This window comes from Emydura macquarii, unplaced genomic scaffold, assembly GCF_026122565.2.
Source record: "Emydura macquarii macquarii isolate MOO-44397 ecotype Brisbane River unplaced genomic scaffold, CSIRO-AGI_Emac_v2 contig_320, whole genome shotgun sequence".
Lineage (NCBI taxonomy): Eukaryota > Metazoa > Chordata > Testudines > Chelidae > Emydura > Emydura macquarii.
Window position 1 is genome coordinate 10,673,785 of NW_027130457.1, and position 20,833 is coordinate 10,694,617.

General features: G+C 41.8%; 1 protein-coding gene across 1 annotated transcript in view; it reads left to right on the forward strand.

Annotated features, from left to right (window-relative positions):
- The first annotated feature begins 3,787 nt into the window (after positions 1 to 3,787).
- DAP (death associated protein) overlaps positions 3,788 to 20,833 on the forward strand; it is a 72,009-nt gene continuing 54,963 nt past the window's right edge. The window contains exons 1-2 of the mRNA XM_067570064.1: positions 3,788 to 4,098; positions 13,269 to 13,365. Coding sequence (XP_067426165.1) covers positions 4,047 to 4,098; positions 13,269 to 13,365 — 149 coding nt within the window. The 5' untranslated portion in view covers positions 3,788 to 4,046. The remainder of the gene's footprint in view (positions 4,099 to 13,268; positions 13,366 to 20,833) is intronic.

A 20,833-nucleotide genomic window follows, 5' to 3' on the forward strand; every position in this document is an offset into this window, starting at 1 on the left:
GGCTAGCAGGAGGTTGATGAGGAGGTCCTGTGACTTTGTGGGGCCATGGATGGCGCGTGCATATAAAAACAAGTGTGGGGAAAAGTGCAGCCAGAACCTCAGCAGGAGGTTCTGGAGGAGCCAGAACAGGGGCTGCAGCCTGGCACACTCCAGATAAATGTGTGCCAGGGTCTCCCTCGTGCCACAAAAGGGGCAGGTGACGGGACAAGGGGTGAACCATGCCAAGGACACGCCTGTGCTCACGGCTCCATGAAGGAGCTGCCAACTGATGTCCCCAGTGGGCCGTGGGGATTAGGGGTGGGGTGAGAGAGTACAACAGCTCCTCAAAGAAAAGTTCACCATCTTTTTAATATGGTAAACTGTTAAGCCATTCTTGGAAATAGCTGAAAGGTTTTATCTGAAACTTTTAAAAAAGTTCAGCCTGAGGAAGAAACCCAGAATGGAAAATTTCAACCAAACAGTTAATTTGTTTAAGTTATAAGTGACTGAAAAGAGGTTCTTACCATCTGAACTGTCAGGCAATCTTAATAGGCAGCACTATCAGCTCTGCCTATACTAAGAGCCTTTTAGAATTTATAACCTAAATGACAAAGGGTGGGAGGGAAGTGGAGGCCCAGAGAGATGAAGTGACAGTTGCCCAAGGTCACACACAAGATAAGTGGTAGAGATGGGAAAAGAACCACACGTCTCCTGAACTCCAGTCCAGTAGCCTAGCTTGTTAAATCATGTCACCTCTTCTTTAAAATCAAAACCAAAAAGACCCCTCTATGTATGAATTTGGATCTGCACAGTGACCAAAACCTAAAAACTCTATTAAGAGTACATTTATAATTTGTCTTTCCCAAATAAAATGTTATAGACCACTTAGTATAATTATATTAACTTTTTCATCTTTCACAAATTGGGACAATGCTTATTGCCATGTTTTTAATAAATATTGGTAGAAAATTGTTCTTCGAAATGTGATATCACATGGATTCACGTGACATAACATTAATGATATATGTATTTTTTAATTACATTTGTAACTAGTGTACATTTACCTTTTGGTCATGTGCTAGCCTTTCCCTGTGTCAAAATGTAGCTATAAAAAAGGCTAATACAATCCAAGGGTGCATTAGGGGGAAGTATTTCAAGTACAGATAACAAAGTGTTATTTCCATTATACAAGGCACTGGTGAGACCTCATCTGGAATACTGCGTGCAATTCTGGTTTCCCATGTTTAAGGAAGATTAATTCAGACAGGAACAGGTGCAGAGAAGGGCTATTAGGATGATAAGAAGAATGGAGAAACTACCTTCCAAAAGGAGACTTAAGGAGCTTAGTTTGCCCAAGCTAACAAAATGAAGGATGAAGGGAGATATGATTATTCTCTAAATACAACAAAGGGATAAACACCAGGGAGGGAGAAGAGTTATTTAACTTATTTAATGTTGGCACAAGAACAAATGGATATAAACTGGCCATCAAAAAACTTCGGCTTGAAATTAGACAAATGTTTCTAACCACTAGAGGAGGGAAGTTTGGAATAGCATTCCAGGGGGAGTAGAGTGTTCAAAAAAACTAACTTGTTTTAAGACTGAGCTTGACAAGTTCATGGTGGTGATGGTCTGATGAGATGGCCTACGCTGGTATATGGCCCATCCACAACTGCTAGTAGCAATTATCTGCAACAGCTGGAGATGGGACACTAGAGTTACTATAAAATAATTCTTTCACAGGTATCTGATTGGCCTGATCTTGCCCACATGCTCAAGGTCTAAATGATCACCATATTTGGGGTTGGGAAGGAATATGTCCACCAGGTGAGATTGACAAGAAAACCCTGGGGTTTTTGGCCTTTCTCTGCAGTGTGGGCATGGGTCACTTGCTGGCTTGAAATTTAGAGCAAATGGTGGATTCTCTGTAACTTTAAGTCTTGAAATCAAGATTTGATAACTTACCCAGGGGTTATGGGCCTGTTACAGGAGGCGGGGGGTCAGACTAAATTATCATGATGATCCCTTCTGGCCTTAGAATCTGAGATATTTATTTTTAAGCATTTTTTCTATTGATTTTAAATGTCCGCAATTGTGGGAAATTATGCAGGGGAAACACTAATTATTTAATGACCTTAGGTACTGAGATTCAATTAGTTAAAGTTTTATAACTGTTAAAACACAAATGGTCAACATCACATGTCAAAATACACGAAGTAAATATCCTTAAATCAAACTCCATGTTCTCACGCAGATTTCTTACTTTGCCCATCGGCAAATTTCTATTATTAATGGAAATATATTTTGTTGGTTGGTGTGTGTACAGTGAAATTGATGTTTACTGCTATTATATGTTGCCAGAATTAAAAAAAGGAGTGGCCAGGATACTTGTTTAGCAAAGCAATTAGCATAGATGATATGGCTAACATTTGACACTGGCAAAAAGATCACTGGGGAGGGGGGGAATTCAAAACTGTGAAAGAAATTCCAATCAATCTAATCTGAAAGTCACAGACCTTGGCAGCTTCATGGCCTTTGAATCAACCAGGGGAGGGCTTCAGAGCAAAAGGCATTTGCCTTCTGTCTTAGGAAGGAAGTCTATGGCACAGAAAGGAACTAAACCTGAATCAGGACATTATCCCACTACTCAAGTCACCTGAGTTAAATCCCTGTTCTGCTACAGGCCTCCTGTGTCATGGGGACAAATCAATTTGCCCAGGTCCAAGCTAGGCTGATCTAGCTACATTGTTGAGAGCTGTGAAAAATGTCACACCTTGTGAAATATAGTTAGGTCAATCTAACCCCCACTGTAGTTGCAGCTAGGTCAATGGAAGACTTCGTCTGTTGACTTCGTTAATGCCTCTCAAAGGGGATGGATGTACTACAGTGATAAAAAATCCACTTCCATCACTGTACTGTCTATGCTACAGCAGCACAGCTGGAGTGATGCATTAGTTCTTGCAGTGTAGATAGACATAGTTTAATGGTATGTCTACACCCAAAGTACTACACTGGCATGCTGCTGCAGCTGTAGTGGTTAAAAGTAGCTGTTAACTACAGCTGCAGGAGCAGTTCTCCCATCTCTGCAATTAATCCATCTCCCTGAAAAGCAGCAGAAAAATTCTTTTGATGATCCTAGTACTGTCTACACCGAAAGCTAACTACATTACTTCACACCTGAGTGATGCAGCTAGATCAACTTAAGGTCTACTATTGACCTGGCCTTTGTCTAATGTACCTTAGGGACCTTTCAAATTAATCACATTACAGCCTGTGAGGTGCTCAGGCATTATGCTCATGGGGCCATCCAATTACATAAATGCAGCTCTGAATTGATCCCTCTATACAGTGTAGACAACACAGACTCTAAGGGCTGAAGGGACCATCACCTCCTCTGACCTCCTGCACAACCCAGGCCACAGCACTCCACCCACCCACTCACTCCTGTGACAGACCCCTAAGCTAGGACTGAGTTATTGAAGCCCTCAAATCATCATGGTTTAAAGACTTCAAGGTACAGAGACTCCACTAGCAAGTGACCCGTGCCCCATGCTGCAGAGGAAGGGGACAACATCCTTGGAGCCAAACCATACCTCCTTTTACATAACCTTCAGCGGGAAAGCACCCTGCCACCACTGAATCGCACCTCACCGCGCCAGGGGCAGCAGTTCAGGCCCGTGCGGGGCTGTATTAGGTGGAGTTCAGATTTCTCCGGCTTCTTCCCGCGCACCAAACCCAGGCCCGGCGCCTGAGCCCGGCACGTGACACTGTCAGACCGCCCCGCGCTGCTCCGGGCCGGCCCCGGCGCTAAGCTCCCGCTGCACCTGGAGGGCCCCGGCCACTGGGGCGTACCGCAGCGGGTCCCGCCCTTCGCCGCCGCCGGGCGTCCTGACATCAGCGCCCGGCCCACGGCGTGCGGGGCGGCCGGCCACGTTGGCAGCGCGGAGCGGAGAGAAGCGAGCGGCGCCGGGCGGAGCGGAGCGGAGGAGCCTGGTGGTGGTGGCGGCGGCGGGGCCCGCGCGGCAGCTCCCCGGCCTTGTGGATCCGGACGCGGGGCGCCGAGCACCATGTCTTCGCCTCCCAAGGAGAAAGAGACCCGGGCCGGACACCCGCCTGCTGGTACTGCCGCCACCCACCCACTGCACCCCCGGGGCGCGGGGAGCCACGGCGGCCTCGCCAGGCTGGGTCGCAGGCACATGCCGGCTGCGGGGCCAAGCTCCCGCGGCCCCTCGCCCAGGCCAAGTCCTTCCCCGGCCCCCACCCCCCCGCGCACTTCGGTAGCTTGGCAGGGCACCGCCGGCAGCCCGGCGCCCCCTTGGGGCGTGCAGCCCCCAGCCCAGCGCCGCTCGCTGGGAGGGCGCAGCTCCCCTGCGGGGTTATTTCCCCCCCCGAGAGGCGTTGTAACGAGCGGCTGGTTGCGCTGCCTTGCGGCCAGAGCCAGCGTCTGCCCGTGGCGGGCTGCTGCCTGGTTGTTGCTGCGGTGGCACTCGGGAGGGCAGGGAGCGAGCGAGCGAGTGGCCACGTAGGCGGGCCCCGCTGCTGCAGCGCCGAGCAAACCTAACGCCGCCGTTACTCCTTCCAGCGCCTGGCACCGTGGAGGCTTTTTTTGGCCTTTCTGTGGCAACAGCCATGCAAACGTGTCAGCCGTGCAACAGCCGTGCAAACGTGTCAGCCTGGTGGGTCACTCTTTGCTCAGTGATTGCAAAAGGCAGAGCATGGCGCACGTGCTGGGCAGCAGGGCTGGCTGGCTGGCTGCCCATATTCCTCCTGGATGTATGGCCACCTGTGGATTTTCTTTTATTGTATTCTTATCAGACTTAAACACTTGCTGTTCAAAACAAAGTCCCAATCGACTCCTCTAGCCCAACGCCATTACTGAGGAGACGTGGTCCTCCATGCAAATCTTCAGGTCTTGTGCTCTTATTACACTTTTTGCTGTTGTTGTTGCCCAGAACAGTCTGTGCTAGAAACAAGAATTGTATTGCTGAGTCCCACTGGCTCACTTTTTCGTTTTCCCAGAGAAGCTTTGTATTGGCAAGTAACTCCTGAGTTCATGCATGTTGTTTTGGCTTTCCAGGTTAGTTGCTGAGTTTGAATGAGCTTTATCTCTGGTATTTCCTTTTGAGGGACATAGTTCATCCTTATGTGGTAAAACCCATGGAAAGGGGTTGGAGGAGGGCCCAAGAAACAGCCTTATAGTGTTCCCTTCATGGCGAAGGGGCAAAAAGAGACACTGGAAACACAGGGCCTAGTTCTTCACTACCTTGTACAGTATTGCCATTTGCATCTGTGAAAATTGGGTGTAAAACACTATCGTATTCTGCCTTGATAGTGCTTTTACATACTTTTTAGCAGGTATACATGACTACATGGGTTGTAAGGTAGCAGAGAATCTGATCTAGTGTTTCTAGTTCTAACAAATTGTGGAGACTGGGGAGCGGGAAAAAGGTTATAATAATACTAATAATAAATACTACTACTAAAAAGGCTGCCTCATTGCCAGGCCACCAGACTTCCAGCAGTGTCTGCACAACACTGCCTGCTTGAGAGTAAACAAGGGAGCGGGAGTTAATTCTTTTAAGAGAAGCATTAAACTCTACACCTATATCTGTGGAGTTCCTACACAGTCATGCGGTGTGGTCACATCTGAGCATCATCACATCTGCTGCAGAGCCCCATTCTGCGCTGTGGGCTTTTATCACTCACAATAAGGAATTCTTACTGCTCTCCTCACCCAGCTATCTCCCAAAGGGGTGCTTTGGGTCCCAGACGAACAATCTTTAAAATGTGTCCTTCCTCTGTTTTTTCAGAAGGGGTGGTGGGTTTTTTTGTTTGTTTGGGTTTTTTTTAAGATGTTTCAACCAAAACTTTAGAATCAATACTGGCAACCTTTCATTCACTGGGTTGGTTTAATGATTCTCTCTCCTAGCCAGTAGGAATACAATCATAATTTTAGAATCTTACAATACCACTGTTGTACAAAGACAACGCTATGTCTCAAAAGTAAATTGCAAAGAATGTAAGCAAATTTGGGTTTGTCCTGTATTGCTGCTTTATGATGTATACAGAGAGCCTGAAAAGTGAACGTGTGTGGTTTTTTGTTTGCATTTTACAAAAAAAATCCATCAGAAATTCAAATCATGCGTTGTGTAGAAGATTCTGACTGAAGAATTAGTCAAATGAAAACATCAAGGAGCCAAGAGAGTAAAAAAGTGAACAATGGAGGAAATTTTCAGTCACACTGTTTTTAAAATTTTAGTTTTGCTAACTCTTGGGGATGAGGTATTTAAAAAAAAAAAACCAAAAACAATTGGGTGCGGGATGGAATTTTCCAAAATTAGTTTTCAAAATCTGTATTTAGGTATGTAAATAAGGGACCTGTTTTTCAGAAGTGTTGATTGAGCACCCAGTGGGTCCCTTTGGAAACAAGAACACATGATACAATGACAAATTGAGTACAATACATTTTTCAACTTGTTGGCTGGCATTAAATGTTTTTACTATAATACCTATGGAAGGTGAGAGTGACAGCACAGAGACTACATTTGTCTTTAACCTCTCTATGTTCATAAGATAGCTACAACACAGAGATTGGGAGTGTAGGCTTCCCCTGATCTCACTGACAGTGCTTTAATTTTTTTTTTTTTTGGTGGTTCCCACCCTAGAGGTGATGAGTTTGTTTAATCATTGTGCCTATTCAGATTTTGGCATCTCCGTTGAGACTGGCAACAAGGGGGATTGCTATGTGGACCTCTGTCTAGTAGGCTTTGGAATCAGACCACTGCTTCATTCTGTCTAAATCCCTGAACAATTGTCTGCTAATAAATAGACTGAGTCTCTTCTGACCGAGGATGGCCATGTTTCAATCTTTGAACAACCACTGAACTGCTGTGGCTCTGTGTAAAAGCCAGTCTGCTGACTCTTCCCACCAATCAGGTGGTGTAGCCCAGTGGTTCTCAACCAGAAGTCCGAGGGGGCCGCAAGCAGGTTTCAGGGGGTCTGCCAAGCAAGGCCGGTGATAGGTCTTGGGGCTCAGGGCTTCAGCTTTCTGCCTTAGGCCCTAGTGACTATCACCTGGGGCTGAAGCCAAAGCCTGAGCAGCTTATTTCTTCAGGGCTCCGTGTGGCATGGGACCCGGGTCAGTTGCCCTGCTTGCCATCCCCTAATGCTGCATGTAGCTGTTACATGCAGAAAAATCACTTGTTGTGGCACAGGTGGGCTATGGAGTTCTTGTAGCATGTTGGAGGGTGGTGGGGCAGAGAAAGGAGGAGAACCCCTTGTGTAGACAATCAGGCAGCCTACTACAGGCCAGCTGTGCTGATTAGATTTGTCCAGGAAATGGCTCTGCAGCAGGCCTCAATTCCTGACAAAGATTATATAAATAAATGGCATAGTATTTTTAAATTACAAGGCTAGTTACTAGCACAACTGTTGATGCAAAGGGGCCTACTAGGGGTCACTCTAATAGTTCAGGAAAAACATGTAAAGTAAAAATAATTAAGACTTGACTGTGAGCCAGATTCTGTCCATAGTTATACCCATCCATTAATTAGGAGTTGGGTGCTCATAACAAAGGCAGGATTTGGACCTTGGAAAATAATACTAGGAGAGGCTTCACAAGTTCAGCATATTCACGTGTATCACTGTTGGACCTGGCCTCACCAACTGTATGTAGTTGCTCAGTTTCCCCTGATTATGGGCCTTTCACACAGCAACTGGGGCAAAAGAAGCATTTGAAGAGAGGGTTAATGAAATGGTAAAACCATGAATTGGGTCTGGGGACAGTTTAGTATCTGACATTACTCTGAACGCTTTTATTTTCATTCATTTATTTTTTAAATGAAAAACTTAGATTTCAAGTTCGGGTCTCTCTATATAGCCAGTTGTCGGTATGATTAGCATAGCTATATTATTTTTGAAGCTCTATTTATGGTACATTTAACAGTCACTGTAAAGAGTGTAATTATGATGTCATAGTTACTCATTTCCCCAAACATCAACAGAGGGAGTGAAGAGTTGTGGCGGTGTGAATAGTGTATTTTTCAAGTTCTGCATTAGAAAAATGAAAATGGCCATGTTTTTATTCTTCAGCATTGTTTTTTAATCCGACCGCCTGCTAGAATACGGACATGAAACAATAAAGGTATATTTAGTAACATTTGAGTAAGTTTCCAAACCTTTCATTTTTCTCTCTTTAATATTAAATGTAAATGTTAACCCAAAAACACATAAAGTAACGGTATATTTAATGAACCTTTACTAGGTATATTTCTTTTCCTCATGTCAGTATAATTTAATCTTGGGCTGGAATCATTACCATGTTGTTCATGTGAAATTAATTTTAAATACATAGCTTAAATATTTATGCTTACTTGTAAGGAAGGCTGTCAAATGCCAAGACTTTGGGCCAGCCGCAAGCAATAGGGGCTATATTAGAGTTCCTTGGGCACCCAGTGAATTTTGTGTGCCCAGTGAATACAGGATCAGGCCTGGGCTTTGCATGTCAACAATCTAAATGTATTAAGGTGTTAATAGTAATTGAGTTGAGATGAATGGGGAGCTTCTGGTAGATATCAAGAAGAATCAAATATCTTAGCTTGATATGTCTCAGACATCAGCAAACTGCCCACAAGTGCAAAACAAGTCCCTCATTTAGTAAGGGTGAACAAAACTAGAATCTGTACTGGTTCCAGATCTCCAACAAGCATTGCCTAAACAATCCAACAGTATATCTGGAGCAGTCTGTCTTGTCAGGGAACATGGAACAGTCTTGCTGCATATAAAAAACATGATCCCTCCTGCCTCTCAGGTAGAACACAGAGCATAGCAGTTAAAATCAAATCTGGCTCTTGCTCCAGAAGTTGAACAAACGGAACCCCGCTTTTTTTCTTCCAAGGTTTTCATAAGGGACACATTGAATTTCCCTACTTATATCACCCCTAGAACTATTAGGTGGCCTCCATTGATGATCCTCTCTTTGCAGCTTGAGGTAGATTACAAAAAAGTGGAAACACAAGAAAACTGAATTTAGAGATTGGGTCAGAAAGTTATGTAAGATTTTGGGGCAACAGAAATGTACTGTATTAAAATTAAATCTTGGAAGTACATAGACTTCTCTGACACTTGGTTCTTTTTCTTCCACATTGACAAGGAAAACTCTCTTCACTAGAGAGAACACTGAAATTAAAATGGCTTTTTTAAATATGTGAATATTCCCGGTAATAAATCACCAGAGAACAGTGGCCAGTAGCTTGACTGTTTAATAAAAGTGGAGAAAGAATTTGACCCAGCCAAATTTAGTCCTAAAGGGCTAACTTGATCTTTTGTTTCCTATTTGGTGGCAAACAATGGTGTAGTGCAGGGGTTCTCAACCGGTGGTACGCAGAACACGGCTCGGTGGTACGCGAAGCAAAACCTCGCCGCCGATTCCGCTGCCGAATCCCCCCCTCCTGCCGCCGCCGGAAAAGGTTGCCGCTGCCGAATCCCCCCTCCTGCCGCCGCCGGAAAAGGTCGCCGCTGCTGAATCTCCCCTTACCGCCGACGAAAAAGACCAATGCCGCCGAAAAGCCCCAAACACCCTGCCGCCGAAAATTGTCAAACGGCGGCAAGGCTTTGGCGGAGAGCATTGATCTCTCCATGGAACTCGACCTATTCACCGAGTCCCACTCCGGCCAGGTACAGTGAGGCGAAGCGGTACTCGACTTGACCATACCTGACCCGAGTGGTACTCGGGGGAAAAAAAGGTTGAGAACCGCTGGTGTGGTGGAAATAGACAGCATAATGAATGCTGTGTAACCTGACAAGTGGGAAAGCGAGCCTTCTCTAAAAGTAACTTGAAAATGATCCCACTGCAACTTCTTTTTACTTATGAATTAAAGTAAATAAAAAATATTTTTAAGCCCAGGAGATCTATTCATCTGAGTAAAGACTACCAATGTGAGTAAGAATTGCAGGACTGACTTTATATTTTTGGTGCTATTTGTTTTCTTTTAGGTGGGGATTAAAAAAAAAATCTTAGTTTGTCGCAGTTGTTCTTGCTAGTTGATATGTTTACTTTTGTGCATGTTTACTTTTACTTTTTATGTTTACTTTTACAACACTGTTGTTATAGGCAAGAAATAACATACAAAGCAATAAGCTCATAACTTTTGTTTAATCTCAAATAAAAAATACGCTGTCATGCTTCCTGTTCTGTGGTTCCCCAAACAACTTATCTACCATAGCCTTGTTTTTCTTTTTATTGCTATTTTTTTATATTTATTAATTCCTACCTCCAAGCCCATTGTGGGAGGTATTAATGGTGCTAATTGTCTTTAACATCTCCATTTAACTTATCTTATAATGCTGGATGATGTTTTGTAGGCCCTGATATTGTTTGTTAATGCAAGCAAACAGAATTGTTAATAGTTGCATCGTGAAAGATTAGCAGTTCGTCATCTTGAGAATTGCATTTTTGTATTCGCTAGTAAAATCCTCTTTATGGCCTTGTCTACACTCGAAAATATAAGTCGACCTAACATAAGTTGACCTAACATAGTTACTGCCATGGCTGTAAGTCGACCTAACATAGGCCAACTTACAGCCATGGCAATAATTACCCCTCACGGCTTCTCTCCTCCCATCTGGTTTTCTTGCCAATAGAGCCCTGGAATTGACAAGAATGACAGATAACTGCTGATATAAGGGAAAGCAGTATCTACATTGACACTCCATCGCTCTGTCTATGCCAACATAAGCCCTACACCTCTTGTTGAGGTGGTTTTATGATGTCATCATATCAAGGGAGGTACACCGGTGGGAGAAGCATTTGAATGTGTACACCTCCACTGTTTTGTTGACAAAAGCTGACTTTGTCGACAAACTCTCTAGTGTAAACCAGACTTACATCTGATATATTAAACTGTTCGCTACCTTAGGTTTTTATACATTTTATGCTTTAAAAATTATTGAAGAATTTGTAATATTTTGTTCCAAATTTTGAGAATCTGTAAATGGCTTGATTTACAAATATGTTGCTAAGCATGTTTGCTTTAGTTTTGTCTGGTAACTGTCTCTTAAATTGTTCTTCGTTGTTAAATGGGGGTATATTTTAAAGGCTTTGATTGTTTTAATATTTTTAAGAAACTTAAAAAAAGAAAAAATCAATCAAACAAATCCTGTAATCAAATTGCTGTTGCCTTGTGTCAGGACAAATTTTTAAAAACTAAATTTTTTTTGCATTGCCCTCCTTGACATGCTTCTGCAGGGACAACATGGGAATATATATATATTTTTTTCACAATTCTAACTTGTTGGAAGCTCTATGCATCTCCAAGGCTTTTGGTTTATTTCCAGAATTCCGAGATCAGCATTACTTGCTGTGGTATGAATTTCTCTTTCACCTCTTTATGTCCCCAGAATAAATGCAACATAGATTTTGGCAGTGCAAGCTTTTCTTCATAATGTTGGCAAACTCTCAGGGTGATGTGGTTGTTCAGTCTTTATGTTTATTCAGATTGTGGCATCTCTGAAACTTCCAACAAGTTCCTTTATAGCAGCGATACCAACTTGAAACAGAAACCAAAATGTTTGGTGTGACTCTTTGTGCTTGCAAAGAGTTTTGCATCCCTATTCATCCAGTAGCTTTCTAATGGATCTGTTGATTGCAACATAATTGGAACCTGTTTTCTTAAGGGACACGGTCACCTTAAAATTCTTTACCTTATTGCACCCAGTAGATTGTTACCAGTTACTAATATCTCCACAGAATGTTAAAACTGAAAACTTAAAAAAAATTTAAAAAAAAAAAAAATCAGTTTGCTTCTTTGTTCTTTTAGGTCCCAAATCATGGGACCACTTGAATTGTCCTGATTACAGAACAAGAGCCTAGTTTCTGTGTTGTGTATCTCTCGGATGAACAAGAACTGAGTTTTACTTTCAAAGAGCTTGATTGATTGTGTTGGGACTAAAAGTAAATCATGAGAAGACTTCTGTTGGGTATGAGATTTGGTAATCCATATTGCCAATGTCAAGAGATCAGATCATGAGTTGGACCTCCAAAAATGAGATTTAAAAAAAAAAAAAAAAAGATGATACTGTGTTCCTTAGGTCAGTCTCTTGATTTTTGAATTCCCCATGTCCATCTCCAGGAATTGTGCATGTGACAATTCGTGTTGCCCACTCCCACATGTACTGGGTGAGGTGATTTTGGCCCCTGCTGCAGGAGTTCTCACCTTCACATCTGCTCCTCGTCAACCCAACAATTAATCCTGTCTTCCAGTCCCCAATTAGTTGTGTCCCCACCAGCCCCCCTCAGTCCCCATGGTCACCACCTCATCAGTTCAGCCCTCTACCCCATTGACCCCTACCACCTTCAGTTTACCCTCCCAGCACTCACCCCATCTGCTGAGAACCCACCATCAATTCAGCCCCTCTCCTCACTTCAGCCCCCTTACAGTTCCCAGGCCATAGTTCCCAGCCTCACCACTACTCCTCTTGGGGTTTTTCACCCTCCCCAGCTCTGGGGGGCTGCCATGGGGTCCCCCTCTCCAACTTCCCAGGCTGTCAGGAGAGTCCCAGCTGCCCAAGGCTGACAGCGATTTCTAAGTAAAATTAAGCCTTATTCATGATCTCATGATAGAATTCTCAAATGTCAATCATGAGATTATTTGAGACTTAATTTTACTTCGAAATCGTGATAAATTTGCGAGAGTTAGTATGTCTGGATAATACTTGTATTTTACAAAATCAAAAGTGTGCTCCTCGGGTGAATTGACTGTCCTTAATTTTTTTGGTAATGTTATTAAAAACAACCTTTTTTTCTTACAAAAAACATTGTTTTATACATACATGCAGTTTGGAATTGCAAAAGTGCAGCTTTCCAGCACTACTGATGTAGTCTGGAGCAGTACTATTAAACAGAAATAAAATTTTCATGTGTGGTGTTTTGCAAAAGACACTGCTCTTATGTTACTCAGTTGGATAATCCCAGACTTCCATATCTTCCTCTTGTTGCCACAAGTTAAGGGAGATGTGTTGAAATAAGAGCTAAACATATGAAGGAGGTATGGAAATAATGAGAGGTACGAGTGGCCAACTCTGACGGCGATATAAGGAAATATAACATCTGGCAGTGAGAAGTAACCAGCTATTGCTTGTATTCTCCAGCTGCAGATATTCTCAGGCCCACTTACTGAGTTGTACAACCATGATTCTTAAATTCCTTTTTTGGAAATGGATCCTTATTTTTACTTGTTCTCCCTAATTCAGTTATATTGATTTTGACGTGGTTTTTCTTATTTTCATTTCAGTGAAAGCTGGCGGGATGAGGATTGTACAGAAACATCCGCACACTTCAGATGCCAAAGAGGAGAAAGATAAGGATGACCAAGAGTGGGAAAGCAGCAGGTGAGCAGTCTGAAGGTCTCTACATGATTTTTATGCATATTGTACAGCTAATTTCTATCACTTTGAACATAAGCATGAATTTGCTTACCTTGGTGATAATAGTTTGGGTAAAACATGTTTAATTGGGTGGGGCCTTTATGCTGTCTACAGTTGCTTGTAAACTGCCTTTGTCTTGTATTCCAATTCAAAACAGAAATGCAAGATCAAATTAATGTCCTTGTAAGAGGGTTGGAAAACTCAGCAACATACACCTTACTGAGCTGCCTGTAAATCATCCTGCCAGGTGAATGTGGCCTCTTTCTACTCTGGTTCCTCTCCCCCCTTCCAAGTAAACCTGAGACAAAGCCCTTCTAATCTACAGCTTTCCCAAAATCTGCTGGAAAATCCTGCCAACTGTGAGGTATTTGTAGAGGCCAGGGAAGTCTGGACACAGGCCCACTGTTTCTGAATTGTTTCCTAGGCTCCTAAGGGTATGTCTACACTGCAGTTAGACACCCGCAGCTGGCCCTTACCAGCTGACTGTGGTTCATGGGGCTTAGGTTAAAAGGACCGTTTAACTGTAGTGTAGAAGTTTGGTTTTGGGCTGAGCTCTGGGACCATCCCACTTTGCAGGGTCCTAGAGCCTGAGTTCCAGCCTGATCTCGAACGTCTACATCGCAGCTAAACAGCCCCTTAGTCTGAGTCCTTTAACCACAGTCAGCAGGCATGGGCCAGCCACCGGGCCTAACTGCACTGTAGACATATCCACTGCCCCACAGAGTTCCAAGCTATGCTCTTGCTGATTTCCACCCATGTCTGGCCCATCCCATTCCCTTGCAGGCATTTGAGAATGGGGAGCAATTGTCAATTAAAATAATGCAGACAATGTTTGTCTGGTTATTTTAATGTGGGGAAACAGCACAGATTTTGCCATACAGTGTAGCCGCCTTCGGTTTCTTTCGCCACCCACCCAGTTGCCAAAACCACAGAGCCCCAAATGTGAGAAAATCAAACCCATGGGCTTTTGTGAAGTGAGTGATGCTATAATGGTTCAAATTCCCTGCCTTATAATTTTAGTTTACACTAAGCCCACTGATTTTGTGTTTTTCATCCTTCTGAGGATGATGTGGCTGACATTACCAGCTTTTTATTACTGTCTTGGGACTGTAGGAAGATAGTAAATGTTTGAGGACTGAGAGTTTCTGAATTACTTATTATTTTGGAGCTAGACTCACCTGCTGTAAGACAGTTCATAGTAGTTGGGAGAATGTGCAAAATAAGTGTATTTTCCCATATTTACTGGACTCGTTGCCTAATTCTACTTAAGTCAGTAAAACATTTTTTCATTATTGTATATCAAAAATAATATTTGTAACTTTAACACACAAACAGAAGTATTAAAGGTTGATTTATTTTATTTGGCCTTCAAGTTTGAAAACTGTAGTTGCTTCTTATGTTTGGAATATGTAAAATAAACATGTATAGTGCCAGCTGTTTCTCCTTTATAATAACTAAACCCAATTTTACCCAAATCCTTTTTTATGCTGATTGACCACACTGCTTTGCTCACAGTATTTACTAACGACCAAAAAAAAAAAAGAGGATGGTGAACTACTTTTTTCTGTGCTGTTGTAAGCAGCCTGCCTTAAAGATACTTATTTTCTACCGTGAAACAGTGCTAAGAATGAGATGCATTGTCTTCGAGCGATGAACTGGTTTGTTTTCTTTCCACTGAATACTGTGACTTGAAATAAAGTATTTATGTGTGGAGAAAGAGTTTTAATTAGTCTGTCTGGATGAAAGGTTGGACAAATTGAACAGCCCACCTCTTCTCTTCTACCAGATTAATCATCTCTAAACTCTGTCTGGAGAAAAGCAAGTTGGAGCAGAGTTTGTGTAGATGGAATTTTTGTCACACTGAAACCATTCCAGGATGGTCCTGTCCGTTCTAGATCCAAATGGAAAGTTTTGCTGTGCCGTTTTGATGATGTTGATCTCTGAGCTTCTGTGTGATATAGCTGTCTGGGTGATTCCTTGAAACAGGCTTGCCTCCTTTGTTTCTTCTCATAGTAAAATAATACTGAGAAAAGCTATAAATATAACTAGTCATCTTAACATTTTAGGCCGAAGAAGAATGTTTTGTACTTACCAGAGAACAAAGTGTAACAACTGTAGAGCTTCCATCTTAAGTAGGGGGGACGAATATCACCTATGTCTTGTTAGATCAATTGTCTCAGCTCTCTGACCACTTTAACTATGGAAGTACACACTTGATGCAGATCGTTCACTCTTGTCTTTCTATCAACTATGTTGATGACTCATCTCATGTTTTTGAGGTTGTTAGTTTCAGGATTTTTTTTGAAATTAAATAAATATCCATTTAAGTTTCCTTTTAATCGGATTGAGTCTAAACAGGAAGCAATGTTGGGTACTAGCTGCAGTTGCATGGTGTTAACCTGAGGGGCTGGGTGCTGTTGCTGGTTGGCTTGTCTGGAGAGGACAGTGCTGTGGCCATAGACACGTGAGGGAAACCTGTGCATCTGCAAGAAAAAGGTGCACTGACCCCCTTCTCTCCCATCCCTCCTATCATAGGGCAGTACTGAAGTACTTATGTAGCCCTTAGCGGCGCAGGGCACATGGACTCAAGCAGCAGGTCATTTAGTTGCAGCTGGGTAACAAAGACAGATAGGGCACTGTATGTAAAATTATTGCTGCCTCAGTCAGAATTAAATGACCTGTTTGCTGTATATCAGCTTATTTGCTAGAGGATGCTGCTCCTGAGAGTGACTCTGCTTTCCATTCTAGCCAATCCTTGCTCTCTCAATAAAACTTGTGGACTTCTGGTGTCTGTGCAGAGGGACTTCTATTCCCCCAATCACATGGGAGATGATGCGATTCAAGCCCACCTTCTGTCTTCCCCAGTCATCAATGTGCTTTACTGGCACAATGTGCTGGCTGCCATTTTCACTCTCTATCTAGAAACTGAAGTGGGTGTTTTTGCCCTCAATAAGTCCCATCATTTTTCTTCCATTCAACTTAAGTTATTCTTCAGTCATTAGATGAATGAATTGATTTACTTTTATTCATGTTTCGCTGTCCTAGAACCATGTTATTAATGATGCTGAAATTAATAATGTTTGTATGAGCACTAGAATCAGGTAGGCACAGATGAGCAGATAAAATGTATGAGGAAAAATATGGAAAAACTAGTGTGTTTTGTGCCAACACATGAATTATTTCTACAGTGACGTTTTTAATTTTATAATCAAAGGTTTGCATTTCAAAATAGGTTTGAATAGCTGCAGCTGGTCATGAACAGAATAAGAGCTATTAAGCATTTTTTAAAATAACTTCTAGGTTTTTTTCAAAGCAGGGAATGGACTTTGTTAAACGTTTCCCTCTTACGTTTCTTGACTTGGCCACACTGCCACCATAACATTCTTTATATGTTATGACCTCTACTTTTATTGCATTCAAAATTAAACAAACATTTCAGGGAACTTTGTCAGGTGACAATGGCAGCTGATAACAAAGTAAGGGGAAAATTATAATTAAAGGTTAATTTCTGCGCATTTAAAAGTGAGGCCTGAAAGATCTGGGGTGCTGGTGAGTTTGTCATTTCATTATAGGTCCAGGTCCTCACAATAATAGTGAGGGATAATGCTGGAGCTGGTGATGGACACAGAATAAACCCACATGAAGTGTGTATTTCCTTTCTGTTTTTAGAACTCTCCTAGGCTGGTGGTAGTTGAGTTGGTACGACTGAACCACTGAAAGCAGTAAGTGTGCAATGTGTCCATATGATATTTCAGGTTTAGTTTTAACCTTTGTCTACACCACCTGAACTGTACTATACCATTACAGTTGCACTGCCCTTTAGATACTTACTCCACAGTTCCTGGCACAGGTCTTTGAAGCAATGATTTTTGGGAGATTTCAAAAGGGTGCTCAGAACCCAGGAGGTTTGTAGCAGAAGTGATCAAACTCCCACAATTCCATTAGAAATTACAGAACATATTCCATTTCTTAGACCTCTCCTCAAAATGGCAGTAAGACAAGGTGAATGGCCAGTTCTTCTTGCTCATCAAAAAAGCTTTCTGCTAGAGATCTTCCAGAGTTCTTGAGGCATTTGAAGCAGCTGCAGCGAGGCAGTGGGGGTTGTTCCAGCAGCACTTGTGGAGGGCCAGGCACCAATCCAGGAGTTCAGAGTTATCACAACAGTGCTGCTGTAGGTAGAGACCTCTGGAGTAGCCAACTTTATCTAGTACTGGAGGGCAATGTTCACTGGGTGGTTCTTCCCTGATATTTCTTTCCCTTGCCCTCAAGATTATTGTTCAGTAACTTGTGATCCAATCTTCCTGGTTTTCTCTGGAAAGTTCATTGTGCAGCATTGCTGCTATATTACAAAATGTGAAATGATAGTGTTTGTAATCATAACAGTGGCTCACATCCCTTTGACTGATGTGCAATAAATTAATTTCTATTCAGTTTAGAATTCCTGTATTTTCCTCCAAACCACTCAGTCCTGGTTCTAGGAATGGTAGGGGCATAAACTTTTAGACAATAAGACTTAGAAGTGAGTGGTTGGAATGGGTTATTGAGGGGAATGGGATCAATGGATGAGGAAGGGGAGAATTGTGTGGTTTAGTTCATTTGAACGCACAAAGGCGTATGTATGGCATGCAAAACCAGAACCTCAATAACCTCTCTGTACAGAGGTTTCTAGTAAGGCTCAAATCAATGAAAATAGTTTTAACCCTTAATAGTTATGCTATTTTACTTAATCAGATCTGCAGTACCAACACTTATTTCACACACAAGATGTAGTATATCTAATATCAAGTGTAACATATTATTGTCATAGCTGCTACATCCTATAGTCTGCGACTATAACTTGGAGTCGTCGGGATTTGGATTCTACCGAATTCGTGTTTTCCATCTCTAATTATTCTGATCCTGTGTTATTGTGTTTAAGTTGGTGCATAAAAATAATTGCAATAATGTTCTGATAAACAATGCTTTCTATAATTCCATGGAGTTTAGGTTTGTTTCATCTTTATGTATGTATGGTTGAGCTTTTGATTTGCAATCGTATCCGTTGCTGCTGCCTTTTTTTTTTTTTTTTTTTTTGGGTGGGAAATTTATGAAGACAAAGAACTTTAATTATAACTTGGATTAGGAACTCCAGAGAGTCTAAGTCATTGTTTTGCAAAAAAAATAATTTTGTCACAAAAACTATTTAGATTAAAACGTTTATAACCATAGCACTGGACCTCATAAAAGTGTACGCTTGACTGAGACGTGGGGTTTCACGTTAACTCATCTGCCAATATCTTGAATTTCATTGCAGTAAATACTTTTGAAGGGCATACAATTTGAAATGATAGCAGCTTGTTCAGTTTTGCATAAGAGTTTCATTAGCTACTAGTGTAGGACTCCAATAAGTGGAAGTGACCATGAGATTTTAGTACTCTGAGTTCTTAGCAGTAACTGCTGTACTTTGTCCTTGAACCAAACAGAGAAAACAGTGAAGACTTCTATGACTAAATACTCTAATTTGTTTTTCTCCTTGGTTATAGCTGCAGTAGGAGAGGGACTATTGCAGTGATTTAATTACCCAGCATCAATATGGGTAGTTTTTAGATGTGTGTAGACAAACAAATTTGGTGGGAAAAGTTTCCCCCCAGTAGTATGTCAGATCAGTCCATATTGTCATAAGAATGTTTTTTGAGGATACACAATCTCTATTGATTGAAGAGCAAACCTGCCTGGGAATTGTGAATCTAGTGTCATCTCTGATTTCTCCTTGTGCACCGGAAAGTATGAATTATGCAGCATTGATTTTAATTCAGTTTAAGAACTGGGAATTGGCCATGATTCTATTGATTTTGTAAAATTAAACTACTCCAAAGGGTGATTTAAAATCTGTCAGGTAGTGAATTAAAAGCATAGATATACAGTGATGAAGCATATGGATGCCCATATGTCAAAAGTGCTTGGCTCTTTGCTTGTTCAATTCTGAAGTGAGAGGAATTGCTTAAGGCACCCTGGCATCCGTCAGTTGTCTGTCAACATAACTTGCTAAATCTCAATACTGTAATTATAATACATCTGTCTCAGTTCAGAAGCAGTGTGGAAAGCAGGTGTAATTTTCCTTCCAAGTGCAGACTGCCATTATTTACACTCATTCAGAAGTTAAGTTCCAGAGGGGTGTAGCCATGTTAGTCTGTATACAGCAAAAACAACAAGAGTTCTGTAGCACTTTAAAGACTAACAAATTTAATTTCTGCAGGCATAAGCTTTCGTGGGCTGTAACCCACTTCGTCAGACGTAAGGAATACAAATCAGATTGGGGGTGTATATATATACATCTAAGGTTAAGGTTTTGTTTCATTTCGTGTTCTGTTTTGTTTGGGGATTTTTTTGTGGGTTTTTTTTGTGTGTTTTCCTTTAGAGAGAAGCCTCAGCCTCAATCCTGCTCAGTCTCTTCTTTCCTCTCCCAAATCCCAGATTTCCATGCATGCCCCTCAGGCTGTCTCCTGCTTCTCACATTCCTCTAAGCATAGTTTCTATCCAGCTCACTGACCAGAGTGGCCAAGAAGTGGGCATCCTAGAGGGCTTCTTGGCTTCAGTCCCATTGAACACAGGAAGAAGTAGCAGTCATCTGTGCTAGGACTTCCGCATGAAAAGCTTGTAGGGAATAGCTGCCATTTTGGCTGAAGATGGCTTGGCATCAGTCATACTGAAAGTAAGTGAACATGGCAGACATTCTGAATAAGGGAAATTTTAGAGTTTTGAAGCCAGGAATGTGAAATCATGTGAGACTTTTTAAGCTAGTAAACAAATCCAGATCTCACAAGACTAGTGATAATAATGTATGAGGTTGTAGCACTATATTTTTTTTATGTACACAGTACGAGTAAGCACATTATAATGTTTTTCAGATGAACTAAATATGAAAAACTAGTTGGAAAAATAGCTTTTCAGCTGTATAGATATAATTATAAAAAGAGCAGTATAAAACTAACTTACTTGGAAAAGTTAGTCATTGGGTTTTGGATCAGACTCTTAAAGGTTCAAGTTAAATAAAACACGGCTAGAGCTAACTGGGCTCCCATCTCCCCCAATTCGGAGTTCAGAGATCCCATTTGTGGATTTATGATTCTGAATAGTAGTTAGCTGTAATTGTCTAGTTTAACTTGCAAAATGGTCATTTAATCATGTGTTAGATTTATCTTTGTATAGCTGCGCTTTGCTTTCTCCCTAGGTTTATTTTACACTTGGAATGTTTTTGATCAATCTTATTTCCTTTAGAAAAGGATTGCTAATCAAGAACATAACAATTGCCATACTAGGACCATAGGTCTGTTGTTTATCAAGTCAAATGTCTTGTTTCCAACATTTTTTTTTTACATAATTGTTTTTTTGAGCAAGGACCATGTCTTGATTTATTCATATAAAGCACCATAAACGGTTACTCGATGAGACT